Source organism: Cydia pomonella, chromosome 5 (assembly GCF_033807575.1).
Source record: "Cydia pomonella isolate Wapato2018A chromosome 5, ilCydPomo1, whole genome shotgun sequence".
NCBI classification, from domain to species: Eukaryota; Metazoa; Arthropoda; class Insecta; order Lepidoptera; family Tortricidae; genus Cydia; species Cydia pomonella.
The window spans coordinates 10,037,854-10,059,980 of NC_084707.1; the positions used below are offsets into that span (position 1 = coordinate 10,037,854).

Consider the following 22,127-nt stretch of genomic DNA (forward strand, 5'->3'; position numbering starts at 1 on the left):
GAAGACTGGCCGTCCTCCAGCCCGGACCTTAACCCCCTGGATTATGCCATATGGCAGGTTATTAGGAGAAAGCCTGTGCTAAACCCTACACAAATCTAAGACTCCCTCAAGCGGGCCATAGTTAAGACAGTGACGGAATTAGACATGACAATAGTGCGTGCCGCTATTGATGACTGACCTCGTCGTTTGAGGGCCTCTGTCAAGGCCAGAGGAGGCCATTTTGAATGATATTGTCATATGTAATTCCTGATTTTGTGTACTTCATTTTAATATATAGTTTATTCAACTTTCGTTCGTATATTTTATGTAGATAAAGATTATTGCAGTAACAGAATTTAGTAACCAACTAGGTAATGTCATATGGTATATTCTGGTTTGGGGCAAAGCAGCTGACATACAGACTATATTTGTCTTGCAAAAGAGAGCCATTCATTCTATATATAACTTAAGAGCACGTGAATCATTAAGAGAACATTTCAAAGAAATTAATATTTTAACTGTAGCTTCCCAATACATCTATGATAGTATTATTTATGTTGTTAAGAATCTAGACCCCTTCACTAAGAATTAAGATGTCAATAACTATATTACTAGAAATAAAAATAAGCTTTCTATCAGAAAGTTTCGTGTCCGCAAAGTACAAAAGTCAATGTTGGACAATGCATTCATTATAACAAGTTAGCTGACGATGCTTTAAGATTACCCTTGCCAGCTCTTAAGAATTACTTTAAAAAGTTATTGATGTTGAAGGCTTATTATTATTACAGAGTCGAGGACTACTTGACAGACAAACATGCATGGTCCAAACTAGAAACTGTAAAAAAAAGTAGCAATTAAAATCATTGTATAGGTGACACAGCTCAGGTAAGAAAGCACATCAAATATTTTTTTGTATTAGGTATAGCAATCTGTCAGATTTATATAATGTATATTCTCATTTCTCTATTAATTTTATTTTTCATTTCCCTTTGTAAGAATTCGATATGTTTTCTGAAAGAGCTACGTATTTGTATGATTTGATATAACATATATGTATATATTTTATATCAAATTTCTATAAAGAAAAGTAGTTACTGTATGTAATTGCATGATTTCTATATTATCTACAGTATTCTAAATTGTATTTTTTTTTCTTATTTAATGCATGTTAATTATAAGATGTAATGTTTTGAAAAGATGTGTCCCGCCGAGTTTCTTGCCGGTCCATATTGGGATACCCTCCTCCAATTGAGGGGGGATTTAAATCTTCTAGGGTCAGAGGTGTAGGGTTAGAGCCGGTGTAGCTTTATTTGACGTTCATAAACGCATCGTATTATGCCTACTTGAATAATAAGATAGTTATCTTTATCTTATCTATATAGTTCGCGTTGAACTATATGGTTGCGTTACCGGCGCAACACGATCCAAGGTTTTCTTTCACCGGATTGGCGCACCGCAACCCTTACTAAGTATGGGTGATTAGGTGGGGCATTACTATAACATATGGCTGAGTGAGTACATCAGGAAGTGGTAAGTACGTTATTGCATCGTATTACGTTAATGTTCGGGAGGCCGGCAGCGACAACGACGCGGGTAGCAGTCGGCGCCGCATTATCTAGGTATAATTAAAGCGGCCAAGACGCCGGCGAGACGTTACGCCGCCGTAACGACTTTTATGGCGTATGTAACATTGCCGGCACATAAAATAAATGTGCCGCCGCCTCCAGCGCCCCGATATAGCACTGTATTCCCAGATTAATCGCCAAAATGTTTGCTTTCACGCTGTACGACTGCCGTATTCCGTCGTCTAAACGTAATGAGGTAAATATTGAAGGGTGTTATATTTTTTCATGTATTAGGGCCACAATGCGAGGGAAAGTTCGTTCATGTTAAAATCGACATTTTGATGAATAAATAAATTTATTTGCGCTCTTTTATGTGTTAACTCGACGCAAGTTTTTGTAGGTATTCGAAAGATCGCGACGCCGCCGGACTGTTCGGGGTCGTCATTTAAATCTTTATATGTTCACATTAGTTTTATAGGCGACGGGGACTTCTCAGGCGTTAGTGGCACCCGAGTGCACTTTTATTGAGGATGAAATACCGTAATTGCCACTCGACGCCAAGCCGTGACTGACGAGTTTTGTACGTGCTAATTGTGCCATCTCATGTACGTAACTACAGCGCGGATGCGGGCAAGTTGTGTGGTACTTTAAAACGCTTTTTAGGTTTTACTATTATGAAGAAGTTTTCTAAATGACTTACTGGTTTCTAATGTTATTGGTTATACATTATTAAGGGTTTACGATGTTAGAACAGTTTCTTGTTCGTGTATAGGCACATAATTAATAAGAGGAATGTAAACTACAAGATAATAAGCCCTGAATTTGAGTATCGTAAGCTTACACAAAAATGAAGCTCTATACCATAAGTAGGGAAATATTCAAAACAATAACCGCTTTTCATATCTCAATCCCCAAACAGCCATAATCTTGACAAATGACGGTCCTTCGAGTGTAGTCGGCACTACGGGACGCATTGACAAAGCCGCAAATAAACTGACGCGGACACATAAATAAGCATATTCGATGTTTTATTGAGTGGAGGAAATATGTAGGAAATAGTTTCCCGCGTCATTACGAGAGCCATCGATCAAAAACCCACCAGCAAAGCTTTTCATAGTATGCGGCCTTCGAATGCCTATTGGTACAAGTACTACAAGAGCAGATGTTGTAAAAGTTGAAATACCAATTCATTTTACAGGTAAGATTGGTAAAATTCCTGAAGTCAAAATAACGCAAGGTTTATTATTCCTTTAGGTCGTAATTAAGAATTGTATTTTTTTTGTTTGACATAGTAGCATGGTCTGGTGGTAGATGGTAGAGTTTCGCGTGGTGGTAAACGGTGATGGTGCGAGGCGGCATGCACGATATCTGCATTGTGGGGCGGCATCGGCCGGCGCCGGCGGGTCTGGCGTCGCGGCGGCGGCGCATACATCAGGCACGCGACCCTCCCTCCACCACCTCCCACCAATTATCATCGTGATTTTTCCTTTTCACCGTTATTTCGTACGAATTAAAGAAACAAGTCGTTTGCTTGCTGGAATCCCAATTCTTATGGTATTTTTTAAGAAATATTTAAAGCCTAAAGCTAAATGCAAGAAAATGCCTACTAATAGCGTGTAACAAGAGAAAAAGTACGTGTGGAACTAGTATTCAGGTCCTTTAGTTTTTCGTAAATAACGCAACTGAAAACTACTAATTAACTTTAAGTTGGGTACCTATAGGTATAGAATATAGGGAAATACGAAATGATTTATTTATCTAATTCGATCTTATCGCGAACGAAATAACTGCCTCCACGATTACTTATTACGTTTTGTTAAACATTTGAGTATTCCAGCCAGACGCTAGTTGATAATACTCAGCTCGTCTATGTTTGTCTGTCGTATAATAAAACTATGAATCGATAGAACTGCAACTGGTGTAGGAATGTAAGTAGAATCGTAAGATAATTTGCGTACGTGACTCATTGTAGTAATAATCGCACTGAGTAAATCTGTGACTAACATATTCGTATTAGTAGGTATGTTTTACAACAGCTATGTTAGCACTGCATAATACGAGTATTATCAAAAAAGAAACAGTTCTATTCCTACGCGTCGAACCACCTGCGATAGGGAGTTATATAATTATATTTTTCTCTCAGTTGGAACTTTACTTTAGATAGCGAAGCGAGTGATCGTTCGAATCGGCTCATAATTAACGTTTCTAATTACAGACTACGAAAGTTTTAAAATTTACTGCGACAAAAGGGCACGACGATTTTTAACAAAATCAAGAGCGCGTTGCTATCTTGCCCTAAATTGCTTTTTAAATCCTTTGGACAGGTGACAGAGACAGGTTGCGATTAGCATGTTTGGGTGATGCCATCGTTTAATTAACTTTACACGTCCGACCTAGCGCTACGACGCTGGCGTCGGTCGTAGCTCGTAGCAGGAACATCATAGGAGAGGGCTAAGGGATAACTTTGGTGTAGGCTTCCTAATTTTATGTAAGTTGTTCTTAATATTTAAGTGACTGTACGTTCAGGGCAATGGACATACGAGGACTGGACCTTTGAGGCATTAGACATACGGGGACTGGACGTTCAGGGCAATGGACATTCGGGGACTGGACGTTCGGGGCAATGGACATACGGAGACTGGACGTACGGGGAATTGGACATTCGAGGCCAGAATGAGTAATGATTTTCATATTGTCCCCTGTTAGAATTTAAATAACTTTTATGTTTATATTTTCCGATTTTTAAAAGCTTACTTTTTATGGAGTTTTTTTGTCAATTGTCCTAAGAAAGGTGCGATGCGACCTCCTTGGCTCGGCTATATTGTCAGCCCATTAGATAGGTTAATTCCATTATAGGGCCTTCATCAATACCGTGGCAGTGACACGTGAACGGGCAATCGCCATGCCGCGTTCATTCGTAAAATGCTGCATATTGATATTGGCGTTGACAGCGTTATGAACGGATAACGCGACGACATCGCAACGGGGGAACTAGACCGTGACAGATTGTGTTTTTGACACTGACAGATCATATCCATAACAAATCCAGATCAAATTCATGGACTGTTATTACAATTAGAATACGCCTCTAGAACTTCTTTGAGACATTTTAGTGTACGTCGTCACAATCACGAATGGTACGAATTATTTAAAAAAGAGTGTAAAAACTGAAAACGCAGAGCGCTATGGCGGAGCTATCTACGGAATAGCATCTGTCAAATTACAAAGGCCTCATAAGCGTTTAAAAGCAGGACTTCCGTAGGACGCTTTAGTGACAAGGTACACATTGCTGCACCGGTACGCCATTATCCTATGCAAATCCGGATTTCCCAAATATCGTGCGCCGCCGCGGGCCGCGCCGCTATCGTGGCTATTAATAACGCCGTGTTACAAATAGAGCCTCCGGAACTGAGCCGTTTAGGCCAGCCGCCTATGCCTAGCCACTATGCTCTCTGATACTTTATAGAAGTTATAGTGATCGGTTTTATCCCCGAATTAAATTTGCCGTACGTTTTTATTGTTATTCACGGTATATCTTTATAAGATTGATGATTTTAAAACTTGGAAATTTATTCGTTTATCAACTCTGTTATATAAATTTGTTGATGTATTTTGTAGCGACACTGAATTCCCGTTTAACATAGCGTTACCCTTCGCATCGCTCCACTTTACAGACACGATAATCTCACTAAACAGGTTAGCCAAATGAAGGGAGCAGACCACCGGCGCGAGGTCAAAGGTTCAGGTCAGGTCGGGGCGGGTCAATCACTGAAAATAATCCCTTAATAAAGCCCGGTCATCACTCGCGGTCGATAGATGCGATTGGACAACGAAATGAAGAAACGCAATTACCGTCTGGGGAGAAATAAATAAGTACGTAATATTAGGGTGAACACTTCCAAGCGTCGCGTTATATTAGTGGGCGGGCGGTTGCGGCTCCAACACCGAAGTTAACAGGAAAAGAATGGAGCAAACTGCTTGCACTCGCTTCATACTTGCTAGTTTTTCGACGGACGAGCGTTGTGGATAATTAGATTAGTGGCCGCCGCAGACCGACGTGAACGAGTTGCTTTTACTATTCTTTAATGTCTGAGTTTATACCACAAGTAGAAAATAAGGAATTCTAAAATCTTTTGAAAAATACGCTTTCAATTATGACCGGGAACTGCAAGAAAATAATTAAAACCTATCGAATTCAAAATTGAAACTCAAAACTCGCTCCAATTAAATTTTTTGCCTTTCTAACTATCATAAGTGAAAACGTCGACGGTTACACTATTCAATGATATCCTTACCGAACAGATTTGAAAACACCAGCTTTGGAAATCCAGTAAAGAGTGACGCGTCCGAACAGGAAGGCTGTTAACTCAACAGTGGGCATGTAGCGACGGTCACCCACGGCTACAATTTAATTAAATATGGCTTCAGATTAACTCGCTGTAAGGCTTCGCACAATGTAAACTACACTGTTTCATATTCTTAGCGTTCAATAATGCCTCTTTTATACCCATTCCTATACTTAGTATGTATCTTCCTACAACATGTGCATCGATTGGGCTTACCACATATTACACAGTAACAAAAAAATCTTCTCATCTTTAAATTTATTGACACAATGATTACTTTAAGAAACTATACCTACGTATCAAGAGTCGAAATTGTCAATTGTCCTAAGAAATTACATTACCCATCACACGCCCAACGCGCATGATTAGAGTGGTATTAGGGCGTGCAAGACCCAGCTATACCAAGCGAAAACCAAACCAGCAGTACCAAATATTGGTATAGTTGCACTAGTTATAGACAAATATTTACCTTATAAATCACAAACTACTTACAGTATTACGAAACCTATACTGTTACCTACTTTCTGTAACTTTGTAATCATAACACATGAGGTCATAACACGCCATCAATTCCTGCTCACTTACACACTGGTTTAAATCATAATTAATCACCGTGGCTCTAATAATTATTACCTGAAACAAAAAACATTAAAAACATTAGTCAAGTCTGGGCGATTTGTTTACGCCGAAGTCAATTAGCCCAAACAATGTCGCTAATAATGATAACAGCGTCAGGAGTGACGAATCAAAGTTACTCCGGTGGAAAGACTTGACTTTGATAATAATGGGGTTTTGTGGAAGAAGCGGTGGTGTTATGGGGTCGCGAACGGGTAGGGGGTTGGACGGGGAGCGATTGTTTTCTATGATAAACACCGGCTGCCCGCCGCGCCATCCAGACTCGACGCTAATTAAACAACAACGGAGAAAATTAATTTGATTGTTTCGGAACCGGGCCTCATTGTTCGATGCCTACGAACGGGTTACCTCGGAAAAATGTTTAACTTACGCCTCTTAAATCCGTGATGGAGAGCGGTTTTAACTTAGTCACGTTCTATTTAGTTAAAGTAACGCCACGCGAGCGGCGACGATGACGCGCCAGAATAGACTGGAGTATAAGTGACGCCGAGTAACAAAAAGCCTTTTAAGTGCAGCCGGTCGATGAGCGCCGATCATATTTAGGAAATAATGACCATTGTGGAGCTTTATCCGTTTTTTTTTCTATTTCATTTTAATCCATAAAAATAGTGCAAAATTTGCAAAATAAAATATAGAAGCAATAATTATGAGGATATAATGAAAAGTCAGCAAGGTACAAGTCGGGGTCACTATTTTGTCTTGTCAAATAGTTTTTATTCTCAAGATGTCCGTTATATAGATCGTGTCATTCACGACGACGTGTGTCGTATCGTCATATTGTCAAAGGTTAGATTTGACAAATCCGCGTCATCATCACTCATCGTGGACGTCATGAACTAATAATAACATCACTGACTGCGCTTATGAAGTGATGCTATTATCTTTCAAATATATTCAGTGTTAATACCTGAATAGAAGGCAAAAAACGTTAATATATATTTTGTGTATATCATCATGTCAGGTGGATGTCAAAAAACAAACGAGAATTGCGCCTTAGTTAACGTTATTTCGGTAGCAACTTTTAGAGGCGTATAAATCCGTCACGTAGTGTACACGACGTGTATGTGTCATTGATGATGGTAATAGTAAGTAGGTGGCGGTGTCGCGGACGATGTGACAAATGACGGGTGCGTGACGGCGCGAGCGTCGCGCGACTCGCGAGCCATCTGATCACTTACCCACTAGACGGAACCTTACACGTCGCACTCTCCTTACATGTTTTGCTGCTAATACTTTAGTACTAGAATGCAATTGCAATTTTAATTCCATCCGCGTTTAAGGCTTATGCGCTCCTAAATCGAAATCAACAAAAACTAACTTCCAAATATGAATATTCTAAGTTATAGAATACAAACAATTGCGAGGTATGCAAGTGAATAGTTATAATTGTATGAGTAGTGACTCGTCCATGGGAGGTAGTCTATTCGCCGCTAAGAGTCGCGACAGGATCACTTGCCCCAATATCGTCTGACAACCCCCTTGTGAATATACCGTCTCATGTCATTATTAATGACTAACTGTAATTAAATACGCGAGGTATTCCAAGGAACACATGTTTCATATGATCCGATCTCGTAAACAAGATATCAACGCGCAATTTATTAAGTGTAGCTGTTAACATGACTAAACGCATACGAGTACGTTAAGTTTGCATGCAGGTGAATATTTACAGGGCATGTTTTTTTAATGATAGCAAGATTGCATAACGCGGCTATAAGAATTAACAGAGTGGACAATCTTAATGAAAATAACATTATACTATTTTCTAATTGTGGTGATATCTAATGACTTAAATTAACTAAATATTTCATTATAATCCTTACTTTTTACAGTTACAATAATTTGTAGTGGCTTTGTTTTCTAACTTTTAAATCACGGCGCCGTGTAGGTGTCAGGTGAGTAAAATATTTCCGAAACGCTCTCAACGGTTTAGTATAGGTTATGCGTCTTTCCTGTTTGGTCCTAAAGGGGCCCCACTGATTAACATTCCGCCGGACGGTATCGGTATCGGAACTGTCAACTTTTTGTTCTAACTGGCAGGCTTCTGGCGGACTGTTAATCAGTGGGCCCCTTTATAGCCATTTTCAAAATGTTTACTTAAAAGCTATATGATGAACGCCTTAGTAAAATGTACCAAAATTGTTAAGTTACTGTCCACAGGAAAGACGCCAGTTTTCCTGAACGTGTGATTCACCTATTAGGTGCGAAATTGAATTTGGAACCATGAGTTGGTGTGGGGCTGAAGCCCAGCAAAAACTTTAATGCGTGCCGTTGTTTGTGGAATTACACGGATAGTGTTGTCCCAGTACCGAGAATATTTACCAGGTGCTGTTATATGTTTAAAGGTTTCCCTCATAATCAGAACGTGCATATTTTGACCATGCTTATATTGTAATCTTCAACGGAGATTCCTAGTATTTATAAAATATATAATCAATATATTCCTGGGAATACATTTCTATATAAGTATCTGGAAATGTTTGTTATCGACAAAGTCAAAATACTCATAAATGTAGTCATGCAAACCGCTTTTGACAGTAGAAAAAAAGCAGTAGGTTTGAAAATGTAGGGCCGGTGAATCGATTATCAAAGTTCCATATAAATTATGAATTTCGCTCTTTGTCTATTGACAAATTGGTTTGCCCGACTATAAATGTAAACTTCGACTTCGTCGACTATAAATGTAAAAATAAATTTTAAAGAAAGAAAAACAAAACACTTATTTTACTACTGTGCTGTTATCGACTTTAGAATTTCCTTGATTGCGAAATATTGTCGGGGGATATTTTACGCGGTACATCACTACACATGCGGCATTCGACTCGTTCGGAGGTATTTACGTGCCGCTGAACGGGGCCCACGAGATAGATTCCTGACAAACTTTTTGTTTACGTAGGTAGGCCCGGGAATTGCTCAGAACACCGGCCCGTAAAGTAAATGTGTATTTACCTGGCATAAGTCATTGTACCAAGTGAAATAAAGAGGGCATTGCGATACATAGTGAAAAGTCATATACCTACTGTTATGCTGTACAACTATTTTGGAAATAAATAAATAAATAAAAAGTCAAAATGGATGTTATGCATCTCAGTCGGCTTTTGTCGCGTCGTTTTAAAGATAATGTATTCGGATTTTAATCTGGACAAAATGAAATGTCGTATTAAATAAAAACAACGTGGTTATTTTTATAACTTTTATGTTTTTTTTTTTAATAACGTTAAATGCCAGTAAAAAATTCTCGAATGCGAGATATTTAATGGCAGTTATGATAGGTACTTTAAAGCCATCCGTGTCGAAAACACAAATGTAGGTAGGTATTTTTTAGTTACAATTTTATCTTCCTTAGGAAACTTCGTATGCTTGACATATTTCACATACTCGTCCGTTGGACCATTGGTGTTCTCAAATATAGTTACCTTCCCGTGAATTTCCATTTCAAGTGACATATGATTAGTCCCATAATGCAAAAATAGCTGTTTTTTTTTTTAATTTTTCACCAAATGACGTACCCACATTTTCAGAGCTATTTTTTTTCGGAGTCTGTGGGCTTAACTTTTCTTGAATATTTGCCGATGCCCATATCTTCGACATATTTTTAAACAGTTTTACTGCCACATTTGGATGTTCTCGTGACCTCTCTGTAAGATTTTGTGACTTGGCGGGCCTTCATTTCCTTAACCACTCACTTGCTTATGGTAACTGTAGTTACCAGCTGTCACCCTTATTTCATTATAATAATAGAAGTCAAGTCTGAAAAATATGAAGCATGTGAGTGGTTAAATTACTCCCAGATTTCTCCCTGAAAACTAATGCAGGAATATTTGCCTGAACCTAGTTTCTAGCGATAGTTTTTGTAAAGAAAAAAGACGCATCTCTTATACCATTAAACGAGCAATTCTTGTATATATATATATATATATATATATATATATAAATCTTGGCTGTCGTCTTGCGTCCAACATAGCGATTTTTACATATCATACTGCGTCCGACTGACTTGTTGCGTCTAGTATACGGACGCAATATTGAACTACCTTGATTTTTCGTCAGTGGACGTAAGTGATCATGCAATGTCGTGTAGCAAAATATTGGCATGGAAGCGAGATCGCCACTGGGAAACATTCCGCTGAATTCTTTAGTTTCGCGAAACTCCGCACGTTACAAGAGGAGCTGGCGTCGCGGTGTATATTTGTGACGTGTATATATGTAATTTTTACTTCGCTACGGTACCGATCAAGTTGCGCCCTGGATATCGTGACCTTGCCATTGTTATCTCCTAAGAGTTTGGCTTGGAATGCGATGATGGTTTGTTTTTAATTCGTGTACCAAGGGTTTGAAGCTTGTTTGAACGCCAAATTTTATTTGTGCTGCTGCGTCCTTTGTGAACAGACGCAAGGTAACTTGTAAGATGTCTACCAGAACGAGACTAATAATGGATAATGGTGAGTAAATAATTTTCGTAAATAATAACAATGATGATTTTTTAATGTCTGGTATCAATCGATTCGTTTTGTTGTGATGATTAAATGTATATATTCGGAGTCGATAGAAATTTGAAATAATGTAAACAAGCCCATTTACCTTCATTGCTTCGCAATCACGCACTTTTAAAGAACAACCATTTTTTTCGTTGTCAATTTATAACTTCTTATTTACATTCATTTTTACTTAAAATATCTATCAATTTCATATATTTCAGTGAAAACGAATTTCTTTAATAATATTTTGGCATATTTGTTTATTTTATTGTATTTTTCAATTGACCCCAAATTTAGGTATAGATATGTGGCCAATTTTGTTAAAGTATCAAAAAAGTCAGAATTGACACTCAAAATCTTCTAGCAAAATGATACTAAACTGTGACGTCACCCTTTAGGGAGCCGGCCTTTTTTTAAGTATGGGAAAATAATGAAATTGCGATTTTGATTGCGAAATAAATCGGACGGCAATTATAATTGTGTAGGTACGGTCAACCAATTTAATTTGTAGGCCACTGTAGAACCTTGTCGCAATGACAGTTGCCCATGGATACGTATAAACGTTACTATGCACTACAAAACTAGCTATTGTGACCAGGTGCTAGAGTGGCCTAGGAATCAAATTGGTTGACTGTATGTACATAGTTGCTGTACAGTTTATTTTACAGGAAAGTGTGAGAAATCGAATAGTATCATTGTTTTTTTTCAAGCTTGTACTTTATATAACCATTTTTTAAATTTACACTTTGCTAAATTTTGTTTCAAATTTTAATGTGTGTCATCACTCCTATTGCATATATAGCTTACTAAACGATTTGTATTAGGGAAATCAGAGATTATGACTTATGACACCAACAGCAACACCTAGTCTAGGCAAATAAGTCAAATAACATCTATAGAAATATTTGCTTCGATATATAGGACCCTTTGGCCGCGTACGTAACCGATCTTTTGTAACTGGTAACGAAGATAAAAAAAATATCTTCGTATGATACCTACCGGTTTGGAACAAGGAGTTTTTAGGGTTCCGTAGCCAAAATGGTAAAAACGGAACCCTTATAGTTTCGTCATGTCCGTGTGTCCGTCCCTATGTCTCAGGCATAAACTATAAAGGAAATATTGATGAAATTTTTGAGTGCTGAAAGTAAAATTGCAGAAAAAGTATTTTTACGGGGGCACTCCATATATGTACTTAACTAATTGTCAGTGCCAAATATCAACATGTGGCAAATCATTCGATAGGTTTTTCAAAATAATATGCCCCAAAAGTCTTATAAAGTGTGCCCCCTCTGTAACTTTCGAACCAGAGAACCAAAAAATGAACATAAAAATTGAGAATATATGTACATCTTTGTAGAAATTCAACGAAAATGATTTTGAACCTTATTGGTTAAGTTTTTTTTGAGTTATCTCCAAAAAAAATATTTCTTAGGCAGATACGACCTTTTGATATTAGTTTTTTTCTTAGTCCATTGAAGGTACGGAACCCTCCATTATGCGTGATACGACACGCATTTTGTTCATCAAATGGTTCGTAACCAGCTGCATAGGAGGAATGAATTTTCTTATCACGACCCGTACCGTCCTCCCGCCCGTTTACAGGACTTATCAGATTAGGGTCGTAAGGCCTACATTTCAGGACAATGTAAGCAAAACCAAATTAACCAACATAGTTTCATCAAGTTTTGGTTGCATAATGTCTAATTTTGTAAATTGTCTTAATAGTACCGAGAATGCCTGGGTTGGAGATTGGAATTAGTTCTTTAAAGTTTTGTTTGTATAACGCCCAAATAACAAAATGTCCCAGTAGCAAAACGGCAACGTCTGCAGAACGTACCGATACTAAAACCACTAGAGCGTATCCTCCAAAAAAAAAGGTCGAAGTGGTAGAAAAGCGGCGAGTTGTCTACTAATTTTTTTTTATCTACCAAACAGTAATGAAACAATATTTATACTAGTAGTCCGCCTCGAACTGAAAACTCATGATTAAAATGCTGTTTGCCTCTCTTTTTACCCGACTGCCGAAGGAGGGTTATGTTTTTAGAGAGTCTGTATGTAAGCTTAGCCGCGGGTACCTACATCTAGTAGCGTTATAAAACGCGACCTGTCATTATAAAAAAAAAATTAAGGCATGCTGCAATTACGACCTCATAACATGATTCTACTTACGAACCTAACCCGACTTATCTTGCCTATAAATGTATAAAATACGGTCCTTACATATTAAACCCAAATCGATCACTGTTAATAACTGTCCCACCGACTCTGGCCCAATTGACATTGAACTGTCATTTCAAGTTACAGTTATGATCACATTTCAAAATTCAATTGAAATAAAATAACATGTTTTTTATTTATTTTTAAGAACCTGACTCGTCACTGGAAGGTATCGGGATGATAAAAAGGACGCCAGAAAGTAATTCCTGCATCTTCGGCGGATGTCTGAATCTAACACAAGACATACCCAATCTATTCAAAGCTCGAATGCTTTACATTCACAATTTGTATATATCGCCTGGCACAAAAGCGTGCAGTTACCATCTCCACCCTGACCAAAATTGGTTAGAAGTGGCTAATGCGGAAGACAATTTAACAAATTTTGATAGAGAACATGTGCAGGACATTGTAAGTATCATGAAATTATTCATGGACATGATTAAAACAGTTTTTTCATGTGTATGTGACTGAATCAAAATAATTCCCCTTCGATTTGCATAAAAACGAATCGGACTACTTACTTATTTATTGGTGTTAAATCAGAATAAATAAAAGAAACGTTAAAATTGTGTACCTAATTGTGTTTAATTTTTAGGCATAAGTTAACCATTAAATATGAAGTATAAGATCTATATATAGACTCTCTACTCAATATATTTAGTAAAGCAGCTAGGAAGAGTGGGCTTACTTAAATTCGGCCAAGATATCGGTTTAATCTGCTATGCCACCCTTCTACATTTCTTCACTGCCATTACATACTTTCGAAAAGGCACCAATCCTAGTCCTAACTCAAAAACGGCTCAACCGATTCTATTCAATATGTAGTTTTCATTGAGAGTTATTATTAAGCCTCGCATGTTTTTTACTTTCAGACCTATTATTATTTACGAATCTATTCATTTTATCCAAAATTTGTTTTATAAATTTAATTTTGAAATACCTATCCACGACCCCACACAATAGGGTTGAAGCGAAAAAAATAATACAAATTCTAATTCAGGCACCCTTTTTCATGTGTAGGTACGGGAGGTATCCAAAAACATTTTTCCAGTTTTTGTATTCATCACTTTGTCGGCGTGATTAATTTCCATACTCATACCAAATTTCAACTTTCTAGTATTAACGATCACTGAGCTAGGCCGCGGACAGAAATACGGACATGGCGAAACTATAAGGGTTCCTAGTTGACTACGGAACCCTAAAAATGCTTAACAAACACATTCCTCGCAACGCATCTTCACTCATCTCTAGTGGGAAATGCAGCCTAAGCCTGTGACTACCAATTGAAAAATAAAAATAAAATAGGGCCATAAGTAGGAAGATACTATGTTACCGGTGACTGTATACGATCAGCATCATATATGTGTATACGATTTTAAACCTTATTCCCCAGAATTTAGTTCCGAAATGTATACATATTTATGATGCTGACTGTACATACATATTTACGCAATTACGTGTAAGTAATAGATAGTATTTATAACGGTAATTTAAAACGGACAATTCCTTTTCTCGATCGGTTACGTACGCGGCCGAAGGGGTATCGACTATGTCGTGGACTCGTGGTCCTATACAATATCATCACGCACTGGACTAAACAATATGTATGAAGACGATTTTTATTCTTTTCCCTGCATATTATTATGATTATATAGGAAGTTTTACAGTTTCATTGACTGCCCTGACTGACTGACGATTGAAGTTTTCGGTACGCTGTCCCTTACAATCTGTATATTATAGTTAGATACACAGTATGTTCAGGAAGTCATGGATAACCAGTCAACCGTCGAGGGTCCACATCGAGGTCTGCCACATATCTTATATCACACGCGTATATTTAAATTTGATTTATGTAGGTAACTTCCTTTCCTTCATTTTCAGTTAAAAAAAATCAAGCTGACGACGACGACGGGAACAGTAATGACTATGACGCAGATACTGATACCACATACGTTCCACCAAGTACCGATGTAAGTTTTTTTAGGTTCAAAGGTATACCTTATCATGATATATCATGTCATAGTTTGTTGGTACAAGTTGTAGATAGTATTGGCACAAGTACCAACCATTGTAATCAACATTCGCTTCCTCTGTTCCCATTACTTGGGATTAGCGCGGTAAGTCGGCACAAGTACCATAATTTATACTGTTTTTTTTTTTGCGTAGGCTAACAATATTTGATATCATTGAGCTAGCAGAGTAGGCAAGGGAAAAAGTCTATTTTTTTAGCGATTGGTTAAGTAAATAGAGCGTCACTTAATTTCAAACTGGTAGTATACCTTTAACAGTACTAAATCCTTACTTGAAGTGCTTAACGTTTATGACTACTAAATATTGGTCCCTGTTAAGAAAATATTCGTTTTTTAATACGACTATTTAATTATATTACGAGGTTAGGTTTTTCCCGGTATCTATATCAAAATAACAAGTTAACAAAATGTGATTATATCGATTACGAGGGTTAAGTCAATTGTTCTTTTAGATACATTTGATCAGAAATTAAAAAGAAACTGGACTGTAAAGTACTGTTTTACAAGGAAGACATGTTCACTAATGAAGCATTATTTGAGATAATAAAACCTGGTTTTTCTTTTGCAGATAAGTTCAGATGAAACATCCATGGAAGATGACTTGCTAGACCAACGTATCTTAAAGTCTTCGCTTACACGTCATCTATCAGAAAATACCATTGACAGTGATTTAAGTCATATCAGCAATTCTCCCTGTAAGGAACTCATAGCCATCTCTAGTAAATACATCAAACCCGTATCATTACTGAATAGGACTACCCCTGTTCCTGTTAATGATGATGTAATCATGGAACAAGATATTGACTTCCCAGACGAATATTCTACAAATACCACCAATACTGAAGAAAATCAACGATCTCGAAAAGAGAAAGTCATTCGTGGAAGGGATTATTGTTTTTATTGTGAAAACTCAGTACTAAACTTTGCCAGACATTTATTAAGACACCACACATACGAAATCGAGGTGCAAGAAATTCTATCTTATCCTAAAAAAAGTGTTCAAAGAAAAAATAAACTAACAGAACTCCGAAAAAAAGGTAATTACATACAAAATTCTGTTGAAGTTATAAAGCCCATGAGGAAACAAAAATTTACTGATTACCTACCTTGTACACACTGTTTGGGATTTTATTCAAAAAAATTACTATGGAAACACAAAAAAAAGTGCACTGGAAAATCCAGTAAAAATGTGCAATCTGAAGCCCAAAATTTGTTACTACGAAACTTAAAAGTTGATGAAAAACTGAAAAGTACCGTATTTCACAGAATGAGAGCTGATAAAGTGTCCCTTATTGCTAAATCAGACGCCCTTATCTGCGCATTCGGATCACAATATTTAAAGACCCATAGAGAAAACCATTTCGTCAACGTTGTTTCACGAAAAATGCGAGAACTGGCAAAATTATTAATCGAAATAAAAAAGAATAAACCGTCAGTAAAAAATTTTTTTGATGTGCTTAGACCGGAAAACTACGATGAGATAGTAACAGCTACCAAAGTTGTGGGTAAATTTGACTCGGAGAAAGACAGGTTTGACTCACCTACATTCGCAATGAACGTTTCTACCAGCATCAAGCAGTGTTGCAACATAGCAATCACGATGGCATTGAAGAAACAAGGGCCATACACAGATGTAAATACGGCTGAAATAGAAGCAGGCCTGAAAACTTTAACACAGCTAATAGACAACCACTGGAAATTTGACATTTCTAGCCAGGCTTCAACAGACCTGAACAAAAAGAAATGGAACAAAGTTACTATCATTCCCTTGGCAAATGATTTGAAAATTCTAAAAGAATTTCTTAAAAAAAAAGCTGACGAAGCTGTAAAAAAAATCAAAGAAGGTTCATACAACGTTGCAACGTACATACAGCTATTAGAAACCGTTTATTGTAGAGTCTTGTTACTGAACCGACGTAGGCCAGGGGAATTACAGAGAATTTTGGTACATGACTACTTGGAAAGTGAAAATAATACTTCAAACTATGAAGAATTCGAGAGGGCACTCACCGCTTCCGAACGAATACTAGTGAAGAAATTCAAAAGACTCGTAATAAGAGGAAAACGTGGTCGTGGAGTGCCAGTGTTATTCAACGAAGAGGTTCAAGAAGATATCAAACTATTGCTTTCCATAAGGGATAGATTTGTTCCTACATCAAACAAGTTACTATTCGGGAATCCGGGATTTGAAAACTCAATATATGGCTATAAAGTTTTAGAAAGATATGCAAAGTTATCTGGTGCAAAAAATCCTAAAGCAATTTCATCTACAAGGCTCAGAAAACACTTGGCTACGTTAACACAAATATTCAGCATGTCTGAGAATGATATGGAGCAACTGGCTACATTCATGGGTCATACTAATGATGTCCATAAAAAGTCGTACAGGCTGCCAGATGACGTTTACCAAACGGCTAAAATTTCAAAGCTGTTGATACTAATGGAAGATGGAAAAGCTGATGCTTTTAAAGGAAAGAGTCTAGATGAGATCAATTTGGATTTAAATGAAGAGTTGGAGGGAGAAAACATTGAAAATAAGGAGATTTTAGAATATGATTTACCCGATATACGTCAACTGTCACGTCAGGATTGCGTCCAGGAAGAACGTAATGAACCACAGCCGGGACCGTCTGGTCTACAGAACAAACGTTTTGAATCTCATGCCGAAGGGTTATTGCCGGCAACGGCAGAAAAAAAATTTAAGAATGGAAAAAAGAGAACTTTAATACCATGGACGTCAGAACAAAAAAAAGTAGTCACAACGTTTTTCAAGCACCACATAAAAAATAAGCGCCCACCGAAAAGAAATGAATGCGAAACTTTGAAAGAGCAACACCGAGAGCTACTAATAAATAAAGATTGGTTGAAAATAAAAGTTTTCATACAGAACATTTATTCAAAAACTTAGATTAAGTCTTACACTAATTATATTTTTTATTAGTATCTATGAATTAAAAACAAAACGTAAAAATGTACCTTACTGAAAATTCTTCGCTTTTTTTTTAATATGTACCTATACAAAATCAAAAATAATGTTAAGATTAATAATATAGGGTGACTGGTAATTAATGACCGATCCTTAAACACATCATTGTACTCGTGAGAACAAACAACTTTCCAAAAGAAACTTTTTTTAACAAGAAAAAAATATCCTCCCATACAATATCACCCGTAACAATTTGTATGAAATGAAATGAAATGAAATTATTTATTTTATATATGAAGACGACAATTTTATTTTAATTTCCTCATTTATGTATGTTTCTGTGGGAAAGTTGTTTGGTAAAACGAGTACAACCACGTGTTTAAGTATAGGTCATACATTATTAGTCACCCTGTATAATAACACAACAAAGTGCTAAATAAAAATTGATTAAAAATAAAAAGTTTTCATACAGAACATTTATTCAAAAACTTAGATTATGTCTTACACTAATTAGATTTGTTCTTAGTTCCTATGAATTAAAATGTAAATAAAACATCTAAAGGAGGGTGGGCTAATTGGCCCACGGCAGGTAGTTTTGTCGATGTCGATGATTTTGTGTAATATTTTAGTTTTCTATTAGTTTTCTGTTTTTTATGTCATTCTGTCATTAATTTTACACAGTGAATAAGACAATTCTCACCATACAAAAAAATTGGAGTATATAAAAAAAACCTTTCCGATTGTATATCGCTTATTCTTATTGGTTCCATACAAATTTATCACCCTCCTTTACCTGAAGAAAAATCTTAGAAATTTATTTTTTAAAAATATGTATACAAAACCAAAAAAATTGTTAAGATTAATAATATAATAATACAAAGGAGTGCTATGGTAACGAATATTTTTATTTTATTTATCTCGAAAGTCATAATTTGTGTTGTAGTTACTAAAAAACTAACAAAGCTTGTCAGTCGCATCGCATTCAACTCGCCCTCTGGATCTGCTATCGGCGCCAAAATCGGTTCAGTGTACTCTGAAACGGGTGTCGGCAGCAAATTCGATGGGATTCTCCGTAGCTGGCTTGACTCTGATGATTCTTCGGTAGTAATTTCTGAGGCTGGAGGCAGTGTAGGCAAATCCATTCCGAACTTCGAGTGGCCCGAGTCTGATGAGCTTTCTGTAGGGATTTCTGTAATGCATACAACCAATAGAACTTTTAATCAAACCTCGTGTGCCAGAATCCTCATGTAACGAAAATTAGTTTTATTGATCCCCATATTTAATACCTAATCTAATTAGTGCCAAAAATAAGACAATTAGTGCCACTCAACTTTAGAAGTTTCATGCATAATAAGTTGAGGATTCTGGCGGGATCCTACCGCCAGAATCAGCATACGGCACGCCAAACCTTATAAAGAAACAGATACTTAAATATGCTATGCTGGTCATCTCACGGTCCTAAAAACCGGCTCCAACGCCTTGGGATGCTACGCTTGATGAATGACCATGGAGGGAAGTGGGATTCGGAGAAATGGAAAACCGTTCCTACAGATCCCACTACCCTCAGTGGAGCACCACTGGCCGACCGCTGTTAATAGGTGTCCAAGTCCTGCGTCCTATGAAACTGCAGTAGGCACCTATGAAAGACTGCCCCTATATGAAAGTCATGTATCCTAAATGTGGCCTGACACTCCGATTAGAGACTGAACGATAGGGCATAATGAACACGTTTGGGGGTGTCGGGCATCCCAGCGCGTTCCAGCCAAGTCATCCAATATAATTAATCTAAGTTATTATAATGTAATTTAAATTCTAATGTGGTGAAATCTCAGTGGATAAAGCCAACCTATCAGTAAATAAATCATTCTTTATTTATAGACAACAGTCAAAGTCATAGATAAGGATATCAATTATAACAAATATTTTAATTTATACAAAAAAAAATACACCGAAATGAACTATAAACTAAAACTAAACTTAAACAATGTCATAAACAAAACCTAGTCAAACAACCCGTCCCGAGCCCTTCCAGGCGCAAAGGTGCCCATCACGCTCGCCGCGTTGCCTCGCTGGATCGCGATAGACAGCCTTTGCATCAGGAATGACCCGGAACGAGGGTCATGACCTCTCTCCGTCAACCGCCGCCCTAACTCTCCCAAGAAAATCTTGGCCTCATCAGTAAATTAAAAAAAAAAATTGTTTTACTTACGGTACGTGCTGCTACTGCTATTAGCTGCTGTATTTGGGGGTGCTAACGGCCCCATCTCCACGTACTCACTACTATTCATCGATATCGATTGAGATGCCATGATAACAACTAATTTTAAAAACAGGTTAACAAATTAATTAATTTTAATAAGATAGGTAGGTTACATGGGTGTCAAAACTAAGTTCGCTCGAGGTCGACTGAAGAATGTTTATTAGATATATGTACACGTTTATAACTATAGGGATAGGACCGATGGGGTCTCACGTTGCAGAATTACGATAGGCCAATCGATGCCGATAGGCCAATTTTTGCGGTAATTAGTACGATTGAGGGGTAGGGTATCGATGTGACAGTGTCCGCTAAAGCCGAAAACCATGAGCAAGTTAATCAACATATTCACCTTTATGAACGGAGTCACAAAGTGAGCATAATTAGATCAGACATGAACGATAATAATATACAGTATGCCACAGTATGCCACATAGTTACCTTTATGAACTGACGCACAAAGTGAGCACCTAAATAAATCAGACATACATGATAATATACAGTGTGCTACATGGTTACCTTTATGAATGGATGCGGAAAGTAAGCACACTACATCAGATATACACGATAATATACAGTGTGCCAGATAGTTATCATTATAACTGGACGCACCAAATTACCGAGAATTATTCAAAATTGAATATTGCCATATCACATTTAAACGAGTTCTTTTTGCAACACATTACTTCGTGTGTACATAAACCAACAATATTCACAAACATGCATAATAAAATCCTGCCGGAAGAGGGAGACGCAATAAGTATCGACGCTGAAAAGACGCAACAGTGCGTCTGCGATGTATATATATATATATATATATATATATATATATATATATATATATATATATATATATATATATTTCTGTGATCTCGGAAACGGCTCTAACGATTTCGCTGAAATTTGGTATATGGGGGTTTTTGGGGATATACAATCGATCTAGATTAGTCTTATGTTTGGGAAAACGCGTGTTTTCGAGTTTTCATGCGTTTTTCTATCGACGCAGAATATGGTCGCTAATTTCATGTTGCCGGCCACTGTCCGTCTGGTCCAGCGGGTTAAGACGCGGACTGCTAAACGAGTGTTACGGGTTCGAATCTCGCCCGGTGACTAACTTTTGTTTTTTTTTATATGTTCAAATTTATATATAATTTTTTAATTTTTATTGTTTTAGACAAGTTAAATTGAGTATTAAAAAAATGTAGTTAAGATTATCACCTATACACCACCATATTACAATAAATAGTTATAACCGAGCAAAGCTCGGTCGCCCAGGTACTATATTATAAATAGACTTTCAGGTCTAACCAGTTTCAACAAAATGTTACACTTTCTTCGCTTGCCATAGGGAAATAGTACAGGAGAAATTACATAATATACAGTTTTGCGACGGTGTTCTTCTAGAATTCTAGATTGACCATAATTTCAAGAGAAAGAATCCAATGCTTTAAATTAGCAGTACGGTACGTTATTATTTCAGTTTTTTTTTAATACCACGTCGGTGGCAAACAAGCACATGGTTCGCCTGATGGTAAGCAATCAGTTTTTTTATTTAAATTTTACATGTTCCAATTTTTACAGACTATGCAGTAACCTTACTGACTATATGTGGCTTTCCATCAGAGAAGGGTCGTTAAGAGCCCGGTAACGATTTTAGAGCAAAATGTAAAATTGATAGATTAAGTCCTTGAAA

At 37.1% G+C, this 22,127-nt stretch overlaps 1 protein-coding gene across 9 annotated transcripts in view; it reads right to left on the reverse strand.

Annotated features, from left to right (window-relative positions):
- The window catches only part of LOC133518276 (muscleblind-like protein), a 166,125-nt gene that overhangs the window by 23,169 nt on the left and 120,829 nt on the right, over positions 1-22,127 (reverse strand). The window contains exons 1-2 of one of the 9 annotated variants that reach the window (XM_061851940.1): positions 6,897-6,999; positions 6,412-6,523 (exon numbers count right to left, since the gene is read on the reverse strand). The exons of the other annotated variants lie outside the window; for them this stretch is intronic. Coding sequence (XP_061707924.1) covers positions 6,412-6,447 — 36 coding nt within the window. The 5' untranslated portion in view covers positions 6,448-6,523; positions 6,897-6,999. Of the gene's footprint in view, positions 1-6,411; positions 6,524-6,896; positions 7,000-22,127 lie in introns of those variants that run through there. 9 annotated transcript variants of the gene reach the window in all.